The following is a 23,978-nucleotide window of genomic DNA, read 5'->3' on the forward strand; positions in this document are numbered from 1 at the left end:
AACGTCTGCTCCCTCCTCTCCTTCAGATGTACTAAGATCTCCTCCATCGCAGCTGGTGAATCCCATATGTTTGCATGTAACGCGATGGAGGGTCGTTACATCAACATTGTGATTCCAGGCAGGAAAGACCAGCTGACTCTGTGTGAAGTGGAGGTTCTTGGGGATTCCTTCTACAGTTTGAGACCTACCGGTGAGGACTACTTGCACCTAGTATTGATCTTACAATAGATTTTTTTTTTTTTTATTACAATGGTGATAATTTATTCTTCATCGTGGTTATACCAAGCAAAAAGAGTCTGTAGCTTATATTTTTATAAAAAAAAAATATATATATATATATATATATTAGTATAATATTAGTATTTCACTTTGGTTTGGTTCACTGTTTTTAGCTTGACAACAAGGCTTTTAAGCCTTTGCAGCTGAGAAGTGTTGCGACGCCGATCACTTGCTCGTAGCCCTGTCCTGCATCACTGGGGCGGTTGGGGGGGGGGCAGGGGTTGTCAGAGAGTTAAGACGACTGCGCTTAACTGTGATCGAGGGTCACAACATGCTAACTGGCTAACCAAGGCTAACAGTAATTTCTGTACTGTTAGCATTTTGTGACCCTTGATTAAATCACTTGTTTTTTTATAGTGGTGCAGTCATCTGACAACAGAAACATATGTCAGTGACAACACCTGTATTGTGTTATACATTTATGTTAAAACACAAAATACGTGATCACAGAGAGTTACGGGCAACAGAAAGTGAAAAATCTCTTTAAAAGATGTAAGCCTATTTTTCGGTCATTCTGTAGCCTAATTCAGCGGTAAATGCTACCACGAGCTGACAGATGAGAGCAAATAAATATGGGCACTTTCTGCTCCTGAAAATCCAGGATGAAATAAAACATCTTAACCCGCCCCTCACCCCTTTTTTTCTGGAGGGGCGGGTATTTTCGCTTTTATTAAACAGATTAAAGTGGAGAGAGAAAGGGGGTAGAGAGAGAGGGGGATGACAAGATTCGAACCCTAGACTTTGCCTTACCAATGATGGATTTATAAATCCTCTCATAATTGTTTTGAATTTCATGATTTTTTCAAGGTAAAAATCTGGCAAGGCAGGCAGGTAGCGAGGCAAGTCAGTCTTCACTCTACAAAGATGCATACGCTACAAGAGCTATTGATGGGAGACGTGAGGCCAGATGGAGCAAAAAATCATGCACTGCGACAAAGAAGAGCGACTTTAAACCCTGGTGGAGGATGGACCTCTTGACAACACACAAAATCAGCTATGTCACCATCACAAACAGGCGCGACTGTTGTGCTCACAGACTCGATGGAGCAGAAATCCGCGTCGGAAACTCTCTCAGTGACAATGGAAATGGCAATCCAAGGTAAAAAAAAATATGAGTCTCAGTTGGATGTACTGTTCTTGTACATTGCCATGTGGTGTGATAAAATCCAATATCTATAACTAGGCTATATCTATAACTATCTATAACTCACTATAGGTGTGTGTGTGTGTTTGTGTTGTCTTTTTCATGGGAAAAAGTATCATTGAACTGGCAGATTCACTGCACAAAAAGTATTCAGAGAAATTGAGAATTTTCAGAAACAGGTCAGCAGGGTGAGCTTAATCTTATCTGTGTACTTGTAAGAGTAAAAAAAAGGGCAATATTCATAAAGTTCATAGTTATAGTTTTGAGATATAGCTGTACGTTTGGAATGAGCAAGAAAATGTTCATTTAAGTGAATTCTCAGTGAACTGCAGCAACATTCTAGAATTCTACTGGGGTCTAGAGGGTTAAAAAAGGAGCTTTGAAAATAATTTGGCCTACACAATGTTGTTTTATTAAGAGCTCACTGTGAGCTTGTAGGTATTATGCTACTTAATCCCCATTTAGGCACTTTATTTTATTTACTTATTTATTCTTTGTCAATCATAGGTTCTAAATTAGGAGTGAAGAGGTTGTTTTATCTCTTTAAATAAAGAGTTAAAAGACATTATTTTGTGCCTGTGTCCAATTTTCGTACCCTACCACCGGTTGGACTTACCAGCATTGCCTTGAGTGAAAGTACTGAAGTAATATAACTAGTTACCATATACAGAAAGTAATAAAGTAACTTAATTACCCTACTTTTAATAAAGTAAAGTAATAAATAATATATTACATTTTGAAAGTAACTTCCCCAACACTGGTGACAAATTGGTGACAGTAATTTGAGTTTATGGTAGGCATGGACCCTCAAGTTTGATGCCAAAGTCAGGTCACGTTTAGGCATGCAACCTAGAAGGATTAAAGTTCCCCCAATTCAACAGCAAAGCAGCCAGTGGATAGGATTGGACCATTGGAAATGGCTGCTGGAACTACGTACAAGTAATGCAGATCATTTCTGTATGATTCCCATACAGCAACTATGATAGTATAACCTATTATTATTATCATCATCATCATCATCATCATCATCATCCTCATCAGTACCTCACAGTTACTGCCACGAGAATCCTATAGTGTGTCTTTAAAGTTACATTATGTTGCTATTTGACATCTGTTCCCTCCTCTCCTTAAGCTGTGCTGTGATCAGCTATATCCCAGCTGGTAAGACCTATACCTTCAAGTGTAACGGGATGGATGGTCGTTATGTCAACATTGTGATTCCAGGCAGGAAAGGATACCTGACTCTGTGCGAAGTGGAGGTTTATGGGAAATCCTATGCGACATTTGTCCCAAAAGGTGAGCACTACTTTATGCTGCCTAATATTCATCTTACAATAGATTTTTTTTTATTACAATGGTGATAATTTATTCTTCATTGTGGTTCTTCATATACCACTATAAAAATATATAGGCAATTTTTATTAGGACCATTTTGGTAATATTTGATGAAGTTCTCTTTACAGGCCAACAGCTATCACTAAATCAAATGCTCTGAGGGAAAAAAAAAAAAAAAAAAAATCAGTCTCTGTGACTGGCCCAGGCCCTGTAATCAGTCACACCAAAATCTCAGGGCACCTGAATCTCAACAACCAATCAGGACAGCCCTCTGTGAGGAGGTTTCCCGCCCCTGCCTGTCAATCACACACACAGACAGCTCAGTTTAGTCCTGCCTGCTCTGCAGACAAAACAAATATGTCCACAGAAGAGATGAAACAGCCATAATCCGAACTGAATACTGGGACTGCAATAAACATATTTTCCCCACTGAGATCTGTTAATCAGGCAGGAGCTACATTCGGGTCAGTCAGTCAGCTGGTGTTAGGTACTGTAGCTATAGCTTTGCAACTGTAGAAGCTAATATATGTGTGACAAAAAAAATATTTCTGTAACAACTACACTGAGCTAGCAGAGCTATGTTTTGCATTAAATGTTTGGAATTAATCAAGTTTTCCCAATGCTAAGGAGACGGTGTTCTCTCTCTCCAGTGTAGAGTGAACTTTGATTGCCCACTGTTCGTACCACAATGTGTGTTTGTAACCGCAATGGCAAATATATGCTGTGTGGAGTGTGGAGAGAGGAGTTACAGGAGGAAGGGAGGGAGCAGAGAAGGAGGGATGGAGAATATAAAATCAAACATGAATGTTCTTGAAAGGCTAAGACTCAGTAACACATCTGACACTTCCATGCTGTTTATCTTTGCTATCCAATTTAATACTTTTCCTAGTAAAAAAATACAATAGGAGGTCAAAAATTAGCTCAGCCATCACTGTATTGATATGGGAATGCAATTTCTCAAAGAGCTATTGATCGGAATCGTGATAGCATTTTCTTAAAAAGTCCTGCATCCAAACACTGGACCTACTGAAGCATTAACATAGTCACTGTCAAAAGAAAACCTTGTTGTGTATGCGCCAGCAACACACACCATTTGCACACATTTCAATGTTGGGTTTTACTCTACCAATTGTAAACTGTCTGTTTACATGTGATACTAATTTCTTTGCCACCTCACCCTCAGTTTTGCAATAAAAATTAATTGCAATTCATCTCATTTTGTCATCCAATTTCTTATGTTTTTTTCTAGGAAAAAATCTTGCTCGATTTGGAGAACCAACTCAGTCTTCAACGTATCCACATGCAGCAGCTAAACGGTCCATTGATGGGAATCGTGCTAGCAAGTGGAATCAACACTCCTGCGCCTCAACAAAAAAAGAATTTGAGCCCTGGTGGAGACTGGACCTCAAGAAGGTTTATAAAGTTAACTATATCAGCATCACCCAAAGAAAGGATTGCTGTCATAAGAGACTCAATGGAGCAGTGATCCACATCGGAAACTCTCTAAAAAACGATGGCAACTCCAACCCAAGGTAAATTATAGCTGCTATCAGCAATGTGGTGGCCGTGAACAGCTTAGCCATTTATTCATGAAAAAATTGATATAAGGAGGAGAATGTGAAATCTGTTAGGCTTAAATAATGCCTTTTAACCTTTACAGGAACTTCACCTAAACAAGCCAGCATACACAGCTGTACAAAGGCTGATTTATAGTTCTGTGTCAAAGTGTTGCTGTTGCTCCGCTCTAGGTGTTTACGGTGGTACGAGCAGTTATAGCTCTGCGGTGGCGATTCTGCATGTAGACCAGCGAAGCGCTAGGTGGCAGTCTGGTGCTTTGTTAGCACAGAAGAAATAACAACAGCACTAGTAGGTCATCTCATCGAGTCCGCATCGATGCAGACTCGAACGTCGGCTAGCAGGAAGCGCACCTGCAACAGGAGAATGGAGGAAACACCAGACAAATGTTAAGATCCGTCTCTCTACTTTGTCAAGTATTTTTGAACATTTACACCTGCATTGTGCAAATAAGGACAGATCTCACGAAGTGATGACTGACTGACCTGAGAAAAAGCCTAGCCTCTGAATAGCGGTTGCTTACAGGCTTAAGTGAGTGTTAGTCAGTGGTGTAGTGCAGGGTATATGCAGGTATACGGCATACCTACTTATTTCTCAGTCGGCATTGCGTATACCCACTTCTAAATCCCCTCTGATGCGCATCATTCAGTAGTGTGCTGGAGAGAGAGAGAGAGAGAGAGAGAGAGAGAGAGAGAGAGACTACTTCTGTTTGGATCTCTTCCCAACTCGTCTCTCCCTAACATTTCCGTCTCGTTTTTATTCGTTGATGAAATTGTCAACGAAATTAACATTTGCAAACTGCCCCTTGACAAATATTGTTAAATTTATAATGGTGGCACACTCTGGCCTACACTGTTGCAAATCAGCTGTTCCAAGAGACAACTACTGGCCCATAGACTACTTGCAAGGTGAGAGAATAGTTGTCCAATTTCCATGTGTGGATGGACTAAGGAATAGTTCACTCAAAATGCATAATTATGTAGTTGTCTCACCCTATAGTCTGTGGGCCAGAATTGATAGCAAAATCTGCACCTCTTCTGTGGCTAATGTTAATTTCATAATGATCCTTACTCCCTGAAGTCAAGCAGCAGAAGTTAAGTGACAATGTGCAAATACTAGGCTACTGGCCCATTTTTGGGTGAACTAAATATGCATCTGTGTCTTACATGTCACTGTTTATAACACAGGGCGTTTATCCTTTGCTGGACGGGCCGCTTTAAAAAGAAAATTGGGGGCATAAATTAAGAGTATACCCACTTCTCCAGGCACCACTACACCACTGGTGGTAGTAGCGGAACGTTTACCAGCCACAGTAAAAACTGACTAGCATTGATGTGATGGCTGGTGCCAATTTCTCACCCTGGCCACATCCCAGGAATGAAATGATTTTGGTTAGGGTTGGATCTTTAGTGGATGTCGAAATTTTAACACAATAGTGCACACAAACTTTGCATGAATCCCACACAGTGATCCAACTGTTTTACATGTTGTACCCTATCAATAAATTACAAGATCCTTGTATTGGTCGTGTCTTAGCTTACATTAGCTTTAGGTTGCTCCAAGATAGCCTGGCAGAGCCAGACGATGTCAGTAGTGAGATTTCACACATGTACCACTTTATTCACCTATACTTGTCAACCATACAATGCCTGGTCTCTACGGCACTATAATCTCTCAACATACATGTAGATTGATATAGTTTAACACGTACCAAATCGTTACTGAAGACACAAGCTACTGTCAGGAGACAGACTGGGAGTAGTACTCAACCTGTGACTGTAACTCTCAGTAGAAACAAGGAGTGCCACCCAGCGACTTAATCTGTTACTGCAACCAAACAATGGGCCTTATTCACCAACTGTTCTTAAGAAGAAATTTCTTCTTAAAACCCACTTACGCAGTTTTCACGAAGATTCTGACATTCACCAATGTTTTCTTATTTGGGATTTGTTCTTAGGCAAGAACAGAATCTACGCACACTCAAGAGCACACTTACGCACATTTGAGTGCTGACATGTTTGTGCAAAATAAGTGGTTATTGCGTTTCCTTCAATTCTACAGTTGTATAATATTATAGGATTTAAATTACAATAATATTTTTTATCATTTATAATATTTTTTAATAATTATTTTCATTATTTTACAAAGTATTATGGTCTTTTAAAATAAATAAACACTACACTAACACTTCAATTAATATAAATTATGTTAATTGGGATCCCATGCATCTTTTTTATTTTTATTTTATATCCACTACTGACGCTACTAAATATGACAGCTCGTTTGGTGTTCACTTCCTGCAGCAGTACCTCCACTTCAGAACTATTGAAGGTTTTTTTTACGTTTGGAGTCCAGTGCTCCATCCTCTTTAGACTTTTGTTTGGGCATTCTTGACTTCTCTCAACTTTTCTTTTCAATTTCTGTGTGTGATTTCTGTGTGCACACGGCCCTGCGGTCTCATGCCCTTTTATGGGGATTGGCGGGGCGTTTACCTATGCTAATTAGGATCACCTGGCACGCGCTTTCAATTTACGAGGACAATGGGATTCATCATTATAAGAACACAGGTGCGAACAATTCTGCGGTTTAAGAACATGTCATGAATCTGACGTAGACTTTTCTTAGGACCTTTCTCAAGAACAAATTTAAGAAAAAACTTAGGAAGATATTGCTGAATGAGGCCCAATGTTCCAAAAGCATAGTAGGCATATTTGCGACTGTTACATCCTCTGCTGAGAATATATTGGATGTTTTTGAAGTTTAATGTGTGTGTTGACTAAGTTTATCTCTGCTCTCCTCTTTAGCTGTACTTTGATCTCCCATATCCCACCTGGTGTCACTGAAACCTTCAAGTGTAATGGGATGGAGGGTCGTTATATCAATATTCAGATTCCAGATAAGATAGAGTACTTGACTCTGTGCGAAGTGGCGGTTTATGGGGAAGCTTAATCAATGAGGTAGGTTCTACTCTACATCACCCAATATTGTTGTCACAGTACAATGAATGGATTACAGTTCTGATTAATTAATTATTCATAGTTTTTCTAATAAACAATTGGTACGAGTTGGAAAATTAGCTTGGCCATCACTGTACTGATGGAGGAACGCAATTGCTGAAAGAGCCATGGATGGGAACTGTGACAGCATTTTATTAAAAACTCCTGCACCTAAACACTGGATCTCACCAAGTCACCAATAGACAAGACTGCTGTCATCAAAGACAGCTGAGATCCACACTGGCGGGTCACAATAACAGAAAAACTCCTGTGTAAAATAAGTCTCAGTAATGTACCACTCATTTTGTTAGTAGTGGTCTTGTGAATCTTGTACACGCCAGTAATGCACACCATGTCTGCACCATTCCCATATGTTTACATGTTGGGTTTTTTTTACTCATGCATGATACTATTCACAGTAATCTGAAATAAATTACATTCAGCAGGGGTTTAATTCCAATAAAAAAAAATGCAATTTATCTCAAATTAACCTTTAACAAAGAAAGAATATGCCTTTCTTCTAGAGCCTACCATATATTATACTAATTAGTTGTGGTTCTGTACACCAAAATAAGGCAAATTTGAATAGGTTCCCCCTAAACCCAAGAACAAAGCAGGTTTGATATGGTAAAGAACATTTAGTTCAGACAGAAATATAAACTAACATCATACATAATTCTGCATGCCCATGAAACAGTCCAGAAGTTGAACCCATTACCAGTACTTAATTAGTTCTACTGTAAGAAATGTACAGTGTTTCTGTGGGGTTGTGTGTTTATTAAAAGTCTCTCCTTCCCTTCAGGTACACAGTGATCTGCTCTATCCCGGCTCTGTCCAAACCACGAGTGTAAAGGTTGTTAGGCCTGGCAAGGAGGAATAGGGCAACTGAAGCTGCTGAATTGACCTGTGGGAAATTATTTTACCGTTTAAACTGTCAGTTATGAAATTCACCTCTGTAAGGTTTCAATCTCTCTGCTCTGTCTTTCCTGTTAATCTCTACTATAACTATCTAATAAAGCAAAATGCAAAAAAAAAATAAACGTTTTTCTTTGAGCAAAATATCACTGATCACTGTCATGTTCTTGTACGGTCTGTTGTGACTCCTTCAAGTGTGATTAAAAATTGCAGTCTGAGTGTGTCTCATTCCGTATTATACCAGTCTTTATGTGCAAGATCAAGATCCGAAAGTAACGGCAGGGATATTTATTCAGAAGCTCCACTTCCGTTGATAATAACAAAAAACTCAGATGGCATCTTTTTTTACCATATTTTTACCACTTTTTTACCATAATAGTGTCATTTTTGACAGAGCTTAAAAAAACCCCAATGTGGGCAATGCTGCCTCTATGGATTAAAAAAAGAGAATATATTAAACTGTTTATCACAGCAGGAAACTCCCAATTCCACTGCAGACAATGACAAAATGGTGCATCTATATCATCTCTGAACCTTGAAATAATCTGGTTGACTGGGTAGATTCCATGAATAATTTTGAAAGAAACCTTTTTAACTTTGTGACACAGAGGTGAGGACTCGAGTCACGTGACTTGGACTCGAGCCAGATTCGAGTCACAATTTTAATTACTTGAGACTTGACTTGAAGCATGAAGAGAAGACTTGAGACTTGACTTTGGTTCTGGTGACTTGGGACTTGACTGACTTGAAAAGGTTTCTAACGTCTTGACAAAAGATCTTGTGTGTGTAAATGACTTGGATTGAAAATGATTACATTTGTTCCACCAGACGACTGAATTTAAATTCTGTTCTCTATATTTAGTCTCCTTTAAGATATTAAATTCTCTTGTTCTGACTTGACTTGGTGTTCTACATTTAGACTTGGGACTTGCGCCTCAAGACTTGAGACCGACTTGGGACTCAAGCGAAGTTGACTTGGTCACACCTCTGTTGTGACACAGTACCTTCTACTAAGCTTCCATACTTTTTGACAATTAATATTCTATAAAAATTGAATTCCAATATGCTTTGCAATTAGGATAAACAATGTCAGTGCTCAGTTTCCTTTTGTATTTGATAACCTCTTGTCCTTGATAGACACCATTCAACAGGATGCTGGAATCAAATATCTCATGCCTCTCCACAGTTGAGTTCAAGTCAAGACCAGGTCCAAAGGGCGTTGAGACCAAGTCAAGACCAAGACCAAAATAGGCAATAAACAGTGTACATGTGTTTCCAAATGTAAAAATAAAGCTTAAGTTAAGCTTAAGTGAAAAGTGTCATTATGAAATAAAAGGAGCAATGAAAAAGAAAAAGGCAAATAAAAAAAAACACTTTGAAAAATGTAATTCTGAATAATATCATGCAATTGAAAAATAGTCATGTTATTATGAAAACAATAATTATGAAACAATATGATTTAATATTTATTTTTATTTTTTAATATTATTAAAGGAAAACAATTATTAATTTCTTTATGTATTTATTTATTTTACTGATACACTTATTTATTTAATTATTTATTTATCTATTTTGGTCCTCCATACAATTCAAGGCCGCCTACCTTTTCCAAAAAAATATTTGGGATAATGTTCCAGATACTGTCCTTATATTGGATATAATTTTTTATCCATCTAGTTTTGAATATGATATTGGACGTGTTAAAATCCAATATCAAGACTCCACGAGTTAGGCTAAATCATTAAATATTAATATTCTTAAGGTAGTGCATTTTATTTTTCCAAAGAAAATTGATTCGTTTTGCATCTACTTCCTTAATTACCTAGTTATTGATCTAATGCCATAGCTTCTCTTCAGGAAGGCATCTCCTCCTTGTAAGGGCATGTTTACGTCCAAGTCTGATTTCGCTTCCTGGGTCCGTGCTAAAATTTAAAAGCAGGAGGGGACAACGTCGTCATGGCTAGTAAACTCTGGGCGTATACCACACGCATGCGCGGTAAGTATTCCCAAAGCTCGAATGAATGCAGAAATTCTTGAGTTCGGATCGACTAGTCCAGTTCGAATCAGTTGTAAAATCACTCGTATCTAGCATACTGCTACTAATGCAACTACTAAGATTACTTTAATTAGTAGCTACCGCTAGTATTGACATCCTTTCACTCTCTTTCATTCAGTCTCTTACCGATAAACACAAACCTGTGACTGCATATAAAGTTAATTTATTTAGCCTATCAGTACCGAAACTCAGAATCACGGTTATTGTAAGTGTAGCCACGTTGTTTAGCTATTTTCGAGAACTATATTTAACGATTATTATAGATTATAAAGGAATTTGTGGTCCCTCTTGTAAAAGTGACTTTTTCTATTTTACGGTGGCGTGGCCACTCCGCATGCGTCCTCCAAACCTGAATGTCTATGATTTAATTGTCTCCTCCTATTTTCTTCTCAGGTTCCGTGTTACAGTAGTAAAGTCTCAGGCGGCCGCCGTCACCGTGCAGTAAATGGTGAAGTCCTCTCTCTAGAAAGCAGCAGAGAGCGGAATAAGAAACATTCACTTCTTGAGGAGCAACAAATAAGCACTAAAACAGGAAATACGACTGGGAAGGCAGTCTGCACAAGGTGAGGAAAATGGCTTCACCCCCTCCATGGGATTTCTATATTCCATTTTTCCTGGACAGAAGAGCTTTCCTGCTGATGTTATCGTGTACAGCTACATTAGCCTGGGCTAGTAGGAACAGGCTAACGTTAGATAGCTTGTCTGTGGTTTGTTGCAGCAACGACCCGCAGTCTGTTTCTAGCTCGTCAGTCAAGAGTCAGTAAGTAACTCGATATATTTACTCACGTTTGCACTTTTCGTCCCATGCCATGGTTAACAGTGTCAGGACATAGCCGTTGTGGTTGAATTTTATGGATGCATCTTTTCGAAGCCCTGTCATCTATTTGCTGTGATAATAATGCAGGTATTCCCACATTATTCTATATCAATGACCTAGGAAAATAGATGCTTTTTTAGACCACACACCCCCATTTGATAAGCCTTAGTTTGTCCTAATGAACTCCATCTGAGAAGATTGTTGTAGTTGGATATGACTTAGTGCAGCATTGCATAACTGTCTGTTGGTTCTCAATCCTGGTCCTCGGGGCCCAAACTTTTTGGTTTCATCCTAGCCGTCTAATCATATACTGATTTATACCTGGTACAGCAGGTGGATGCTTTTAACTGCAATCAACCAAGTGGTAGAATAAAAAACCAGAAGGACTCTGGCCCCCAAGGACCAGGACTGAGAACCACTGGTCTATAATGTGTGTCATAACAGTCATTCCTCTCATTGTGCTAACCTCCAGTGACTAGTGAGTGAAATAACCATGAAATGAAACGATTCCTTCTTTTGCTTGGGACTCCCTAGAGCACCCTTAAGCACCCTGGGAGGTCCTCAGACTCTTCCTCAGGACCCTTTGTATTGGATATAATCAAACCCAACAAGCTCAGCATAAGATGTCTCCAACGTATGTCATTTCAGAAAAGTAGTCGGTAGCCGACACGCCCACGGCACACTTTTAGGCGGAGGAACCTGTTGTGCCTGTCTGGGAGCCTGCCAGCAGCAGCAGCAGGTTGGGGAGAGAGAGAGCTGTACCAGGCCATGGCTCTGTTGACCCTGCATAGGACTCCATCCATCTCCACCGCTCCAGTGAGTCCCTTACACCCCGGCGCCTTTCAGTGCAAATAACAAGCGAGTCATCTTGCTTCGTATCTGCGGTTGTTTACCATTTGTACATAGCAGCACATTCACTTCACATCATATGACCCTCATAGAGTGATTTGATACACAGACTGCGCCTGTAATGAACTGTTCATGTTCATACTCTGGCCAAAGAGCAGTCTTTCCCCCAGGCGTCCTTTTTTATCATACATCTACATTTGTGCCTGCATGATAATGAAGTTGCTTTGCTCCTCAATTGCTGCCAAGGCTGAGATTGTATTGATAGGCTGTGATGGAAGTCGACCTAGCTGCAGGGCAAACGTGCCACAGATAGGGCTTCATCAAGCTGATTTAGCATCCATTCATATTCATGAGTCGAGGCGTCAGAGTGATTGAATCTACCTCTGTCTGCTCTGTCTGTTTACCACATACAGTACATGTACGAACATATACACGCAACCTCATCGACTTTGTCTCCTCTCCTTGCATTCTTTCACTCTTTCCCTTTTCGCCTCAATAACTCCCATCATAATAACTTGATGATTTAACTTTGTTACGTCCAAGGCCTGGCTGGTACTGCGTTAGCCTTTTCTGACAAACACCAGGTGACATTGTCTCTTTTCCGTCTCCAACTAAACCCCAAATGGCCTGACTGTGGGTCCAAGTCTTCTCCTTTTGCATATTTTGTCACTGAATCGTAATACTGTTAACTCATTTTCTCTCCTTTTCTCCTTCTTCAAACCCTCATCGTTCCTCTCCTGCCCCCTATCCACTTCTCCTCTTTTTTTTGTTGTTTTTTCCTTGTTTTTTTCTTGACTCTGTCTGGACATGTCAGTTGCATAACAGGTAATGCTACTGTCTCAAGTTTCTCTCTCCTTAAACCCTTGTTACTGCAGCTACTCTTCTCTCTCTCTCTCTCTTCCCCCTCCTCTTTCCCTTTTTCCTCGCTTCAGCTTCTGTAATTTATCTGTCAGTCTCTTTGTTTTAACCTTCCTCCTCAGTGTCTCCCTCCCTCTGCTTACACATCCCTCTTTTGTTCTGTCTCCCCTCTGTCTTCCACTGCTCCTTATCTTTGTTACAGCACATTTCAACTCAGAAGTTATTGAACACTTTTTTTTCCGTCTTTCATTTCCACACTTATAACAGCCCACACAACAGAAATGTCAGAAATATCTACTGGAATATATAGACACAGAATCATACACAAACACTGAATGTAAAGACTTTTGGAGTAGTCGAGTAGCTTCAAGTAAAGCCTTTTTTGTGATTGGTGGATTGTTGATTATGCTATATTTTGATCCCTTTGTTTTTAAAGGATGAAGACATCCCAAGAAGAGGGAGACTTCAGAAAAGGTAGATTTTCACCAATGTTGTTTCTGAATTGTTATCTAATTCCAGTCCCAATGAAATGATTGCCATAGGCAGAAAATAACTGATCTCTCTCTCGCTTTAGGGAGAGCTTTGCCCTGGTCAAGGGGGCGGTCCTTCTGCTGGAGGAGGACGAGAGGGAGGGGCCTCATGAGGAGACTTCACCCACTCACAGCGAGCCCCTGAAGCAGGACGGTGGAGCTTCAGACACACGACACAGACAGCTGCATGCCATGGTTGCACAGCTCAGACCAGAGGACACCATCAAACTGGTGAGGAATCATATCTGCATGCATGTCGCAAATCACATCAGTAAAACTCCATTTAGAAGTGAGATTGAAGAGTCCATTTTTTGTGTCCATTTTCTTTCCCTTGCTAGCTGTCTGTGGCTATGTTTACATCCATGGAGAATTCAGCTCTTAACTCAGTTACTCAGATCTGACCTGGTTTTGGTTCGACACATAAAAACATCATAACTCGGTTAGAATAACCCGGTTAAGATCATACTCGGATTATGAGAAACCTGGTTAAGATGCCTGGCTTACTCCGATATCAAACATGTTTCTGTGGCATGGAAACATCTCACTCCTTCCACTTTAGGTTTTCACCATCTGTGCAAACTCAGACTCCCCCTGCAGTATGGGCACATCCAGTGTTAACAAAAAACATGTTGGCTATTGCTATTACTATTGGAATGATTCTTTCTCCTATATTAGAATTAACCAACTGCTTAATCAAAGAGGGTAGCATCTTTTTCATCCGTTTTTTTCTGGCGGACTGTTCTGTGGCCGGGACACCTCGGCTGGACAGGAATGTTCCGTTAATTGGTTTATTTATGGCAACAGGGATACTCAAACACTGGGTATCGAAGTTTCATGTCAACATATTACTCTGCTGGTGTAAATATAGCCAGTGACTTCTCTCATGAGCTTTTGCCGAAAAGGCCAAGTTAAAGTTATACAGAAATGTTGTGGACTGTGTCGATTCAGCCAGGTTCAGTGGTTTCAGTGAGTAACTTTTCAAACTTCAGAGCAAATGCCAACATGTATCCTACATGTTGGCATGTATACATAATAAATGAATATTATTAGACCTATCGCTGCCATTGCTCTTCTTTGTGTTTTCCTCATCCTCTCATTTCCCCTCCTCTGCCCCTCTCTCCTACTGTCCTCACCCTCTGTACTCTGTCTTGCAGGCGGTGCAACTGGAGTCAATCAGCCCGGTCAGAGTCAGGTATCTGATTGTGGTCTCCACCCTCGGCAACAAACAGGAGAGCATCCTGCTAGGCATGGACTTCCCCAACTCAGACAGGTGTGTGTGTAATCAAGACGCTGGGGTACTGTGTCACAGACTATTTGCTCATTAAATTTGACAATGGCTGATCAGTTGAACTTCCACCCTTCTCTTGTGTCTGTGTCTCTGTCTCTTTCCTCTCCCCTTTGCAGTGATCAGTGCACCATCGGCCTGGTTCTGCCGATATGGAGCGACACGCAGGTCTACCTGGATGGAGACGGGTAAGAAAGAGTGAAGAAGGGAATGAGGAATGAATTGAAAGTGTAAGGCGCAACTGAGGACTTTCTGAATTTGCAGCACAGACGCTGCTGGCCCGTTGTCTGGGAGCCCGGCCAGAGATAATATGAATGAGTAATGTCTCTGTTTATGGAGCTGAATCATTCCCCATAAATTACGTCTGTTCCTATCACTCAGTCAGCCCTTATGTAAACGTGTAGATCATGTGTTTTTGCAATGCAACTACTTTTTAATGACTGCATAGTTGACTTCATTCTGTCTCAGTGTGTTAAGGTTAGTGAGAGTTTAGGTTTGGTTAGGATTGTGTAGCTTGGTAACCTAGGATTGATGTATATCCTTCTCAACCAACAGTACTTGACTGAAAGTTTTGGGGCTGTTTTTGGCTTGTGGCTAGTCTCAACACTGTTTTTTGGTCCATCGGGTGTCTGAATGTCCAAATCGGTTTGTTTGGAGGGAAATCAGATTGCAGGCCAGGCCAAATCTGGTGACACTTCAGCTTTTGATGCTTGATGTGTGAGAGAGAGAGAGAGGAGGATGTAGAGAAGAACTGAGATTAAGCTGGTCTAAAAACAGTATGGGTGGAATGATGTGGCTCTGCAGTTGACTGCTGTGCTTTTAGGAGCTAATCTGCTGTCACATGCTGAGCCTGGTACAAGAGTCTTTGATCAGTATCCATGTCGCTCCAACATGCACACCTTCAGCAGGCTGGCTCATACCTCCAACTGTGCTGATCTAATTTTCGCTCTCTTATGTCTATATGTGTATGTCATTTTCTCTTCCTTCTCACATTTTCCCCTGCAAATTACTTCACACCTTCACACCTACTGTCCCTTACTTACACTGCATAATCTAGTTTGTTCTTTTTCTGTCTACGTTTTAGTTCTTATATGCCTCTCATCAATATTACTTCCTCATTTTTCTGTGACTATTAGCTTTCCCTTCCACTAATTTAATTATTCCACCTGTTCTTTCTGTCTTCTCTCCACAGTGGTTTTAGCGTGACCTCAGCAGAAGAGACCAGAATTTTCAAGCCTGTTTCTATGCAGACTATGTGGTGAGTCCAATACTTGACACCCACACTGTGCATTTCCAATAATTTCTGTGCCTTTCTCAACATTGTCCACCAGTAAAATCAAATAGCCCCATTCTTTCGGTAGCATCTTGTAGAGATTGTATCTGACAGAATCTGTTTTTGCCAATCCCTATTCAAGACATATATCTAAAATCAAGAATAGCCTTCTTATGAAATTAAGAGCATCACTTCCCAAAGTCCCTCAGCGACAACTCCATATCTTTCCTTCCCTCTATATCCTCAGATCACTTTTGCTTCTCTGTCCTCCCTTCCTGCATCCTTCACCTCTAGAGCCTCTCATTCAGAGATTTTTTTACCATCCTCAGCCCTACATGATGACATCGTCCTCTCTCCCCCCCAGGTCAGTACTGCAGGCATTGCATGGCTGCTGCGAGCGGGCGGTCCAGGGAGCGGTGATCCCGGGCTGCGGCCTGGACTGGGCCCTGCACTACCACCGCCACGTAGAGTCTGACCGCTTCTGCATCAACGAGTGGGGGGCCATGAACGACCTGGAGTCGGTGCGGAGGGACAGCGACGGACAGAGGTGTGTGTGTGTGTGTGTGTGTTAATGTGTATGCATGCAGTCCAGTGTTTCCTTTACATTCATTTGCTTGTATTAAAATTTCATCTTCTCTTTTACATGCAGCTCGACGGACAGAGTTACTAAAGAGATGCTGATCAAGGAGCACCTGAGAGACATCATGAGGACTGAAGACCTAGAGAGCCTCACGTCTAAAATGGTGAGAGACCGAGGCAGATAGAGGAAGTAGGGTTTGATAAAAGAAAGAGAACTAAGAATGGAAGAGCAACCTGTAAAGGAGGGCTGAGGAAATTATTCGGTCAAGAAAATAAGAAAGAATTGTTGAAAGCATGTCTGGATGAGAAGATTTGTGCGAACTGCTCTCTCCGTTGCTGCTGCAGGTGCGCTCTGCCCTGGAGGAAAAGATAGGTTTTGACATGAGGCCCTACAAGGAGTACATCGACAACGAGATGATGGTCACCATGGCTCAGATGGACAAACCCTCGAAGATATTAGACTATCTTTTCCTGGTGAGTGACCCTGCAGCTGTAAAGGAAGAAAGTTTTCACACTAAGGCCTTGCTTGTACTTTGGTCAGCAAAGTGAAGGAAGTGTGCTGTTGCCAAGATGTGGTCATGTGACCGTGACTTCCCCTTTGTGAAAGTTCTGTGTTTACAGCGATAGGGAAGACGAGGCTGTGGGCCCTTTCCTTTTCTACTGCCGTGCCTCTGCCTGAGTCTCTCTCTCTCTCTCTCTCTCTCTCTCTCTCTCTCTCTCTGGTTTCAGGGCTCTGAGTGGAATGCAGCGAACTTCGACGAGCTGCAGAAAAACAAGTCAGTCTTTTCACCTGCATTTTGTACGGCTCACTGTGTTTTTATTGTTGTCCATCTCTGTTGTCCATTGTATTCTGTTAATGGGAAACAATGGATTATGTATGGCCAACATGTTTTGGTTAGTAACTGTTGCGGCTGTACGTTTTCCAGTGTAGGCTACATCCTGAATGTGACAAGGGAGATCGACAACTTCTTCCCAGAGTCCTTCACCTACATGAACATCAGAGTGTATGATGTGGATGCCACGGACCTGCTGTCCCACTGGCCAGACACATACAGCTTCATCAACACTGCCCGGTAGTCCTTTTTACTTTGTCTCCATCCCGCCAAGGTTTAATTGAGACAGAGTGTATTTGCTCTTTTGCAGTGGCAGACAATTTTGCAGTTTTGAGCAGTCACTCTGTGTCTTCTGGTATGTTTCAGTTTAAGTTTTAGCCATGTGAATGAAGTCTACAAACTCATAGTATCATTAAATCATGAATTAATCATGTCATCAAATACTGCCCCTGAGAGCTGTGTTTTCCAGTTGCATTCACACTACCGAAAGGGAAACTCTGAGCCGTTTTCTAGCAGGGTATCTCCTGGTCCTTTCCTACTTTTGGTCACCTCCCTCCACTTCCAAACCAATAATGCCTCCTAGTGTCTGGCGAACAAAATCCCTAAACCCTTTGAATATCTGTTGATGTGTTCGTACCCCAGGAAGAGCGGGCAGGCGGTGCTGGTGCACTGTAAGATGGGCGTGTCTCGCTCTGCGTCCACGGTGATAGCCTACATCATGAAGCAGCAGCACTGGCCGCTGGATGTGACCCTGGCCCACGTCCGGGACCGCCGGCCCATCGTCAAGCCCAACGACGGCTTCATGAAGCAGCTCCACACCTACAGCGGCATCCTCAACGCAAGGTCAGGCACGGGTTAGGCCTTCATAAGAAGAGTGACATTTCAAAATGAGGTATCCGCCATTAGAAAAAAGGGACGCCTACTCTGACAAAATCATTGCTGACATGAAAGAAAAAGACTATTTCAAGACCTTTCCCTCAAAATCTAGATTTTGGGGGATTTTGTGATATTGATTGATGAGTTTTGGAAAACAACTATTCTCTCAAACTTCATATAGAGCGTTTTGGAATGAAACCCTCACTATATGTATGTGTCTGTGCGAGCATACGTACATGGAGTTTTGTTTGTTTCTTGTTTTCCCGTATTGAGCTTGTGTGTGTGCAGTGTGTGTGTGTGCAGTCATGTGAGGACTCTGCTGTATGTTCATTCTTCATTCCAGTCAGCAGCGCCACAGCGCCCTCTGGAGGCGCAAGTCGAGAGACCAAAGGAAGATGTCACTACAGGAGGGGGAGGAGGAAGGAGAGAGTGAGGAGGAGGAGGAGGAGGAGGAGGATGATGATGATGACGACGATGATGAGGGACTTGATGATGAGGATGTAGAGAGTCAGGATGAGAACGACGATGCCGTGGGAGACAAGGAGGTAAAAAATGACTATTCCAGAATCAATGAGAACGTTATTAATGTGTTTACAGTTTTTTAAATTCACCTGTTTTTCCCCCATCAATTCCAACTCCCCAACCCCAATCTTCCCATGTATACACACACACACACACACACACACACACACACACACACACACACACACACACACACACACACACACACACACACACACACACACACCAAGGTATTTGAAGACCCCGCCTCCCAGTCTGAAACCAACCAGGAAGCTCCACTGTCAGGACCGACAGCTGGCAATCCCACCATCACTGTACAGGGGCCGGACAAGGTGAGTGAATTCACTACACTGTATCATCTGATCTGGAGCTGTTTATCTTCATGCGTCTCTGTTTTTGTACCTGACTTGTTCTTTTTCCTTCTCTCTCATCTCTAGGTGTCTCCGAGTCTTAATCGCAGTGGCAGGATGAACCTCTTCTCTCTCATGCAGTCCATTAGTGAGCTGGATGATGAGGAGAAAGGGCGCGAACAGGTAAATGAGGGGGGAGTGCAGGGAGGAAGCTGGATGGGGAATGAATAAATCAAAAGCATGCATTGCCTAATGTTTTTCTCTGATAAGATGCGCTTTAATGTGCTTGCAAAGAACACACTTTTCAAAGTGTCAAAATTTACTCTGTCAAGGGCCATGAAATACTTGGTGGACAATGCACTTTAAAGAACTTCCACTGTATTTTCACTCTTTTGTTGTGATACTGTTCATATTTTTAAAAGTATATTCTGCTTGAAATTGTATTTTATTGAAGTAAGTGCCCATTTACTAGGATGGTATCTAAACCTGCATACTTTATAGTAGAAATTCCATGCAACTTTTATTTTGTCTTGTGCTTTTTTTTAAATCCTAGCAGGTGTTTTGTTTTTTTATTGACAAAGAAAATGGGACTCAATAAGAGCTTTTTTTATGCTAGGAAATGGCATATGAAGCATACTAAGAATATTAAATTATTCGGTAATTGGACTTAGGTATGTTGGAGTTATACACCTTTTTAGTACTCCCTGATACAGTTCCAGTGTATTTAAGTTGATAACACTATAATCTACTCTACTTTTTTATTGTTCTTGTTGTAGTTGCCTGGCAGTCCAAGGCGGTCTCCGGGGCAGCGGAGGCGCAGCCAGGGGCGAAGGGGTCTGATTCACCAGAGAGCCTGTGTGGATGTTTCACCTGAACCACGCAGCCAAGCAGCAGCCGAGCTGAGCAAACCTTAAAGTGGTGAAAGAGATGGAAGACAATGGAGGGACAGAAAGGAGTGACAGAGGAGGAGAGGAGGAGGGGAGGCGGGGAGGCCTGTGGAGGAGGAAGAGAGGAGAAAATGGATGGTGAGGAAAAGAAATGGTTCTGAAATGATATGATATCAGAGTGTTTTCTGCAACTGCTCAAATGATGAATATGGTTGTCACATGCCAAGATATTTATATAGCGATACTCTATTGCTTGGCTTTGCATTCTATTTGATTATTTAAGGATGATGCAAGTTTTAACGTATGTGTTGCAGGTCTTGTATTGCACAGCTCTATTCGTAACTGTTAGGATTGATGGTTCACTGTTGATAAAAGAATTTTGTACTGTTGCAGTATTGCGATACCAGATCAGTGAAGTGACTGTTGCAAGCATATCTGGTGGCTGAAGTCATTATTATCTATATACATTTGTATTTATAGTTTATTCTGCTTTTATCCCACCACATACAGATGTACAGGTCTCTCCCTCCATTCAGCATCCTCTCTCTCTCTCTCTCTAGACCTCCTTTTCCCCTCGTACCATCCCTCTCTCCACTCTCATATCACCACTCCATAGTTGATCAAATCTATGCAATTACTGTTGCAATGTATTTTTTCTCTCCTCTGTGAATGTGAGGCTGTATGCTGCCAGTCTGGGTTATTAAGTTTTAGATTCTCTTATCAAGTCTTTTCTTCACAAGACTTAAATTATTTACAAATGGGAGATTTTTACCATGGATGACTGTATCTAAGCTGTGCATTATGGACCAAGTTGGGGCCAGTTCTATGGCACAAGCCTGTATGTCAAACAATGTATTCCAACGTGCCAACAAATATTTAAAATTGAAAACAGAAAATATACTCAAACGGTTTTCAATTTGGGACATCAAAAACCAACGTTGTATTTTATTTTTTAATGTCACGCATTATACTAGCTGTCGGGCTACATGAAACCTATCCTTGCTATCTGAGTGCCTTCAACCTGAGATGACCCATGTATTTATAAAGTGTATTCACTATGAGGTGGCGGCTGCAGTATGTATCTGGGAACATTTCTCACTTGGTTGGACTGCAGTATAAACTTACTTTCCGAGTTATGCATGTATGAAAATACATTTTTATTTTCTTTTACACACAATAGCTGATGAACTGAGTGCATGTTTGTGTCTGTTTTTATACCTACCTGTGAACGAGTGATTTCAAAGTGTTCAGGATTTTCCCATGTATTTATATTGGTAGTGGATCAAGGTAAATTATTCAATGTTTTAAGATTTTTGGACATTTGATTCTGATGTGGATCATTCTGTTTTTCATGCTGGCATTCCTATTTATCCAGTTCATCCTGGCTAAAGCTAACATCACTTCACTGGGTTCCATTTATGGCATGCTCACCGTTTTAAAAAAAAAAAAACCCATCATGCACTTTATAATTTCTCATCGCACACGACTTCCACCGCCTGAGCCAACGTAATGTAATGCTGTACTACGATCAAACCAATCAATGATTTTATTTTTTTCTTTTAAATCTTAATATTTCCATGCATTCATGTGTTGAACTCTCCACCACACTCTTGTTTACAGTGTGCACTGTATGAGTGAATAAATGATTATCCTCAGACCAACTATTGTGTTTCTTTATTCAATAAAACACCAGAGTAGAAATTATTATGTCCATAAACATCCAGAAGAAGAGAAACAGCACAGGGACAAGCAGTTCTAACTTTCATCACATTCTCCTTTTTATTCTCTTCATATTGTCATGTAATGGTTAGCTCACCCTCCTAGCATGTGATGTGAGCTGATGTACTGTCAGAGTTCAGAACAAAGCGATGAGTAGGGAACACAATCTTTACTGAAACGGTTTACAAAATAAAATAGTGTGACAGACAAAAACAGCTAAATTCAGGTTTCAATGTATTTCCTTCTCGGTTCGCTGAGGGTGATTCCTCCCTCTTTCATGGCCGTCCTGAAACACTGAACCTGTAGAGGAGGAAAACAGGGGAGAGAGAAACATGGCAGGCGATGAGTGGAAGGAAGAAAAACTGACACACAAATCGGATAGTATAACTCTGAAATCACCCTGTGTGTACTCACAGCGTCGGAGCGGTACTCCCAGGGAATCGCCCTGTAGACCATTCTAGTGATGCCGGCCTGGAGGCATCGCTGCGCCAGCACCTCGCCCACCGCCTGACACGCTGCCACGCAGTTTGTGGAGGCCAGCTCCCGCTTCAAAGCCCACTCCTTGGTTGAGCAGGACAGCACCGGGACAGGAGAGCTGCTGGAGAACACCTCGGCGGTCACGTAGTGCTTGGTGCGGGAAAACATCAACCTGAGAAGACAGGAGAGACAATAGTTAAAGGGAGAGAAGTAGAAGAAAGAGGCAGAAGGGGGTATTCTACAAGGCCTGGGTACTCAGTTCTGGTCCTCGAGGTCCGGTGTCCTGCAGGGTTTTGTTCACCCCTGGTGGTTGAAGAGACACACCTGGTCTGCATCTATTTGTGTGGCTCATTAACTATCAGAGAGGAACAAAAACCAGCAGGACACCAGACCTCCAGGACCAGAGGACCTAGGCTATAAGAGATCACACAGGAAGGGGGGAAATAAAGGGCAATTACAGATGAGAAGCATGCACATTGTGGCCAAAAACAAACACACACACACCTATGGTAGAACTCTCTGTGGGGCCAGGTTGTCTTCCAGCCCCTGTCTTTCACCGCCAGCGCCATTTGCTCCAGGTTACGCGGGTTTCTGTTCACAAATGTCGGGTTCACCGCTTCGTTGTCATCGGCGCTGGGCTCCGGCTGGGAGGCTGCCTGGCTCAAACACCGAGCTGGGGACAAAAATAATCAGTATTGTCAGGAAGTTACATATGACTCAACCAGTTTGTTACGACACAACCTAGCCCCGTCGAGTACCGTATGAAGTGTCGGTCCTGGTCTGCTATGAGCAAAGTCCCGAGACAGTAATGTATTGGGTAAAACTAAACACAGCCTACACTGCTGCATATGATAAACCATTTCTTAGATAAGATGTAAGTAGATTAGCTGTTGACAGAATATTAGTTTCAAAAGAGTATACATGCGTAATGTACTGACTAGTTAGATAAGGTTACATCAATATTAGTTACCTGACATCAAAGACTGGTTTGCAGCCACAATCTGACGGCATCCTTGGATTTGACCTAACAGCAGCCGCACATTTCGACTCATTTCGCCCCAAACCGCCATCTGCTCGGCTCTTACTTGTTCATAAATTAAATGAAAAGTTCAGTCGATTTGGTACAATCCGGCCAAGCGGTATGGCATAAAGAAAAATGTATAAATAACGTTATTGTGCTATGAAATAAATAGCCGCCTTGACATGTGCAGCGCCATCTTTGACATTCGGATAACATCCGTTTCAGATTGTGCGTTTTAAAAGGAGCACTGACAGGAACAGACGCCAGCGGGTTAAAAGTTCCGCTTATTTTTCCTTAGCTAGTCATTATGATACTTCCACGAGCTGCACTAACTAATGTAGCATTTCCATTGCATTTCATTGTAAGTACTCAACATTAATTGTTCATACAGAATTTACACGACAACTTGCTTCAAAACCAAACCCCTTAATGTTATCCCAGAAATGTCCTTCATTTCTCATTATATAAACATTAATTAAAAAATAACACAGCTTTAAAAAAGTAAGGTTAGGTCATGGGTTTTTAAGGGCTTTATTCATGGGTTGGTTCGTGGACACACTAGAAATTAAGGGTTTTTTGTATGCCTTTTGTGCATGGTTTACATGGTTACTAATGAGTTATTAACGGAAAGCTGTCTCCCTGAATGTTACATTAAATTAGAAAGTAAGCAATCAAACATTAAGGGGTGTTTAAGGTGCTTTTGATGGGGTCTCCTCCATTAATAACTCCCTTAGCTCATTTTAAGGGGATTTTGCATGAATTAAGTTAAATGTAAGGTTACTTTAAGGGACTACTGGTTCAT

General features: G+C 41.4%; 2 protein-coding genes across 2 annotated transcripts; one reads left to right on the forward strand and one right to left on the reverse strand.

Annotated features, from left to right (window-relative positions):
• Positions 1–10,311: 10,311 nt before the first annotated feature.
• On the forward strand, positions 10,312–20,055 carry ssh3 (slingshot protein phosphatase 3). The gene is made up of 18 exons (XM_071517346.1): positions 10,312–10,505; positions 10,694–10,863; positions 11,766–11,933; positions 13,261–13,298; positions 13,399–13,585; positions 14,509–14,624; positions 14,759–14,827; positions 15,832–15,897; positions 16,277–16,459; positions 16,562–16,655; positions 16,837–16,965; positions 17,221–17,267; positions 17,418–17,564; positions 17,967–18,167; positions 18,544–18,745; positions 18,953–19,054; positions 19,160–19,255; positions 19,849–20,055. Exons 3-18 carry the CDS (start codon positions 11,886–11,888, stop codon positions 19,984–19,986), a joined length of 1,863 nt encoding a protein of 620 aa, XP_071373447.1. The 5' UTR covers positions 10,312–10,505; positions 10,694–10,863; positions 11,766–11,885; the 3' UTR covers positions 19,987–20,055.
• On the reverse strand, positions 20,047–23,389 carry mrpl18 (mitochondrial ribosomal protein L18). The gene is made up of 4 exons (XM_071517347.1): positions 23,126–23,389; positions 22,660–22,828; positions 22,093–22,327; positions 20,047–21,978 (listed from the first exon to the last, which is right to left on the reverse strand). Exons 1-4 carry the CDS (start codon positions 23,223–23,225, stop codon positions 21,901–21,903), a joined length of 582 nt encoding a protein of 193 aa, XP_071373448.1. The 5' UTR covers positions 23,226–23,389; the 3' UTR covers positions 20,047–21,900.
• Positions 23,390–23,978: the final 589 nt, after the last annotated feature.

Source organism: Centroberyx affinis, unplaced genomic scaffold, assembly GCF_046629955.1.
Source record: "Centroberyx affinis isolate AG114_WGS23_722 - 3 ecotype Tasmania unplaced genomic scaffold, CSIRO-AGI_Caff_v1 ptg000485l_1, whole genome shotgun sequence".
NCBI classification, from domain to species: domain Eukaryota; kingdom Metazoa; phylum Chordata; class Actinopteri; order Beryciformes; family Berycidae; genus Centroberyx; species Centroberyx affinis.

Coding starts and splice junctions, on each gene's coding strand:
- ssh3 (XM_071517346.1), top strand. CDS start 11,886: ATGGCTCTGTTGACCCTGCATAGGACTCCATCCATCTCCACCGCTCCA. Junction 16,966..17,220: donor TATTAGACTATCTTTTCCTG/GTGAGTGACCCT, acceptor CTCTGGTTTCAG/GGCTCTGAGTGGAATGCAGC. Junction 18,168..18,543: donor AGCGGCATCCTCAACGCAAG/GTCAGGCACGGG, acceptor TCTTCATTCCAG/TCAGCAGCGCCACAGCGCCC.
- mrpl18 (XM_071517347.1), bottom strand. CDS start 23,225: ATGGCGGTTTGGGGCGAAATGAGTCGAAATGTGCGGCTGCTGTTAGGT. Junction 22,829..23,125: donor AAACCAGTCTTTGATGTCAG/GTAACTAATATT, acceptor TTTTGTCCCCAG/CTCGGTGTTTGAGCCAGGCA. Junction 21,979..22,092: donor GGGAGTACCGCTCCGACGCT/GTGAGTACACAC, acceptor CCTCCTCTACAG/GTTCAGTGTTTCAGGACGGC.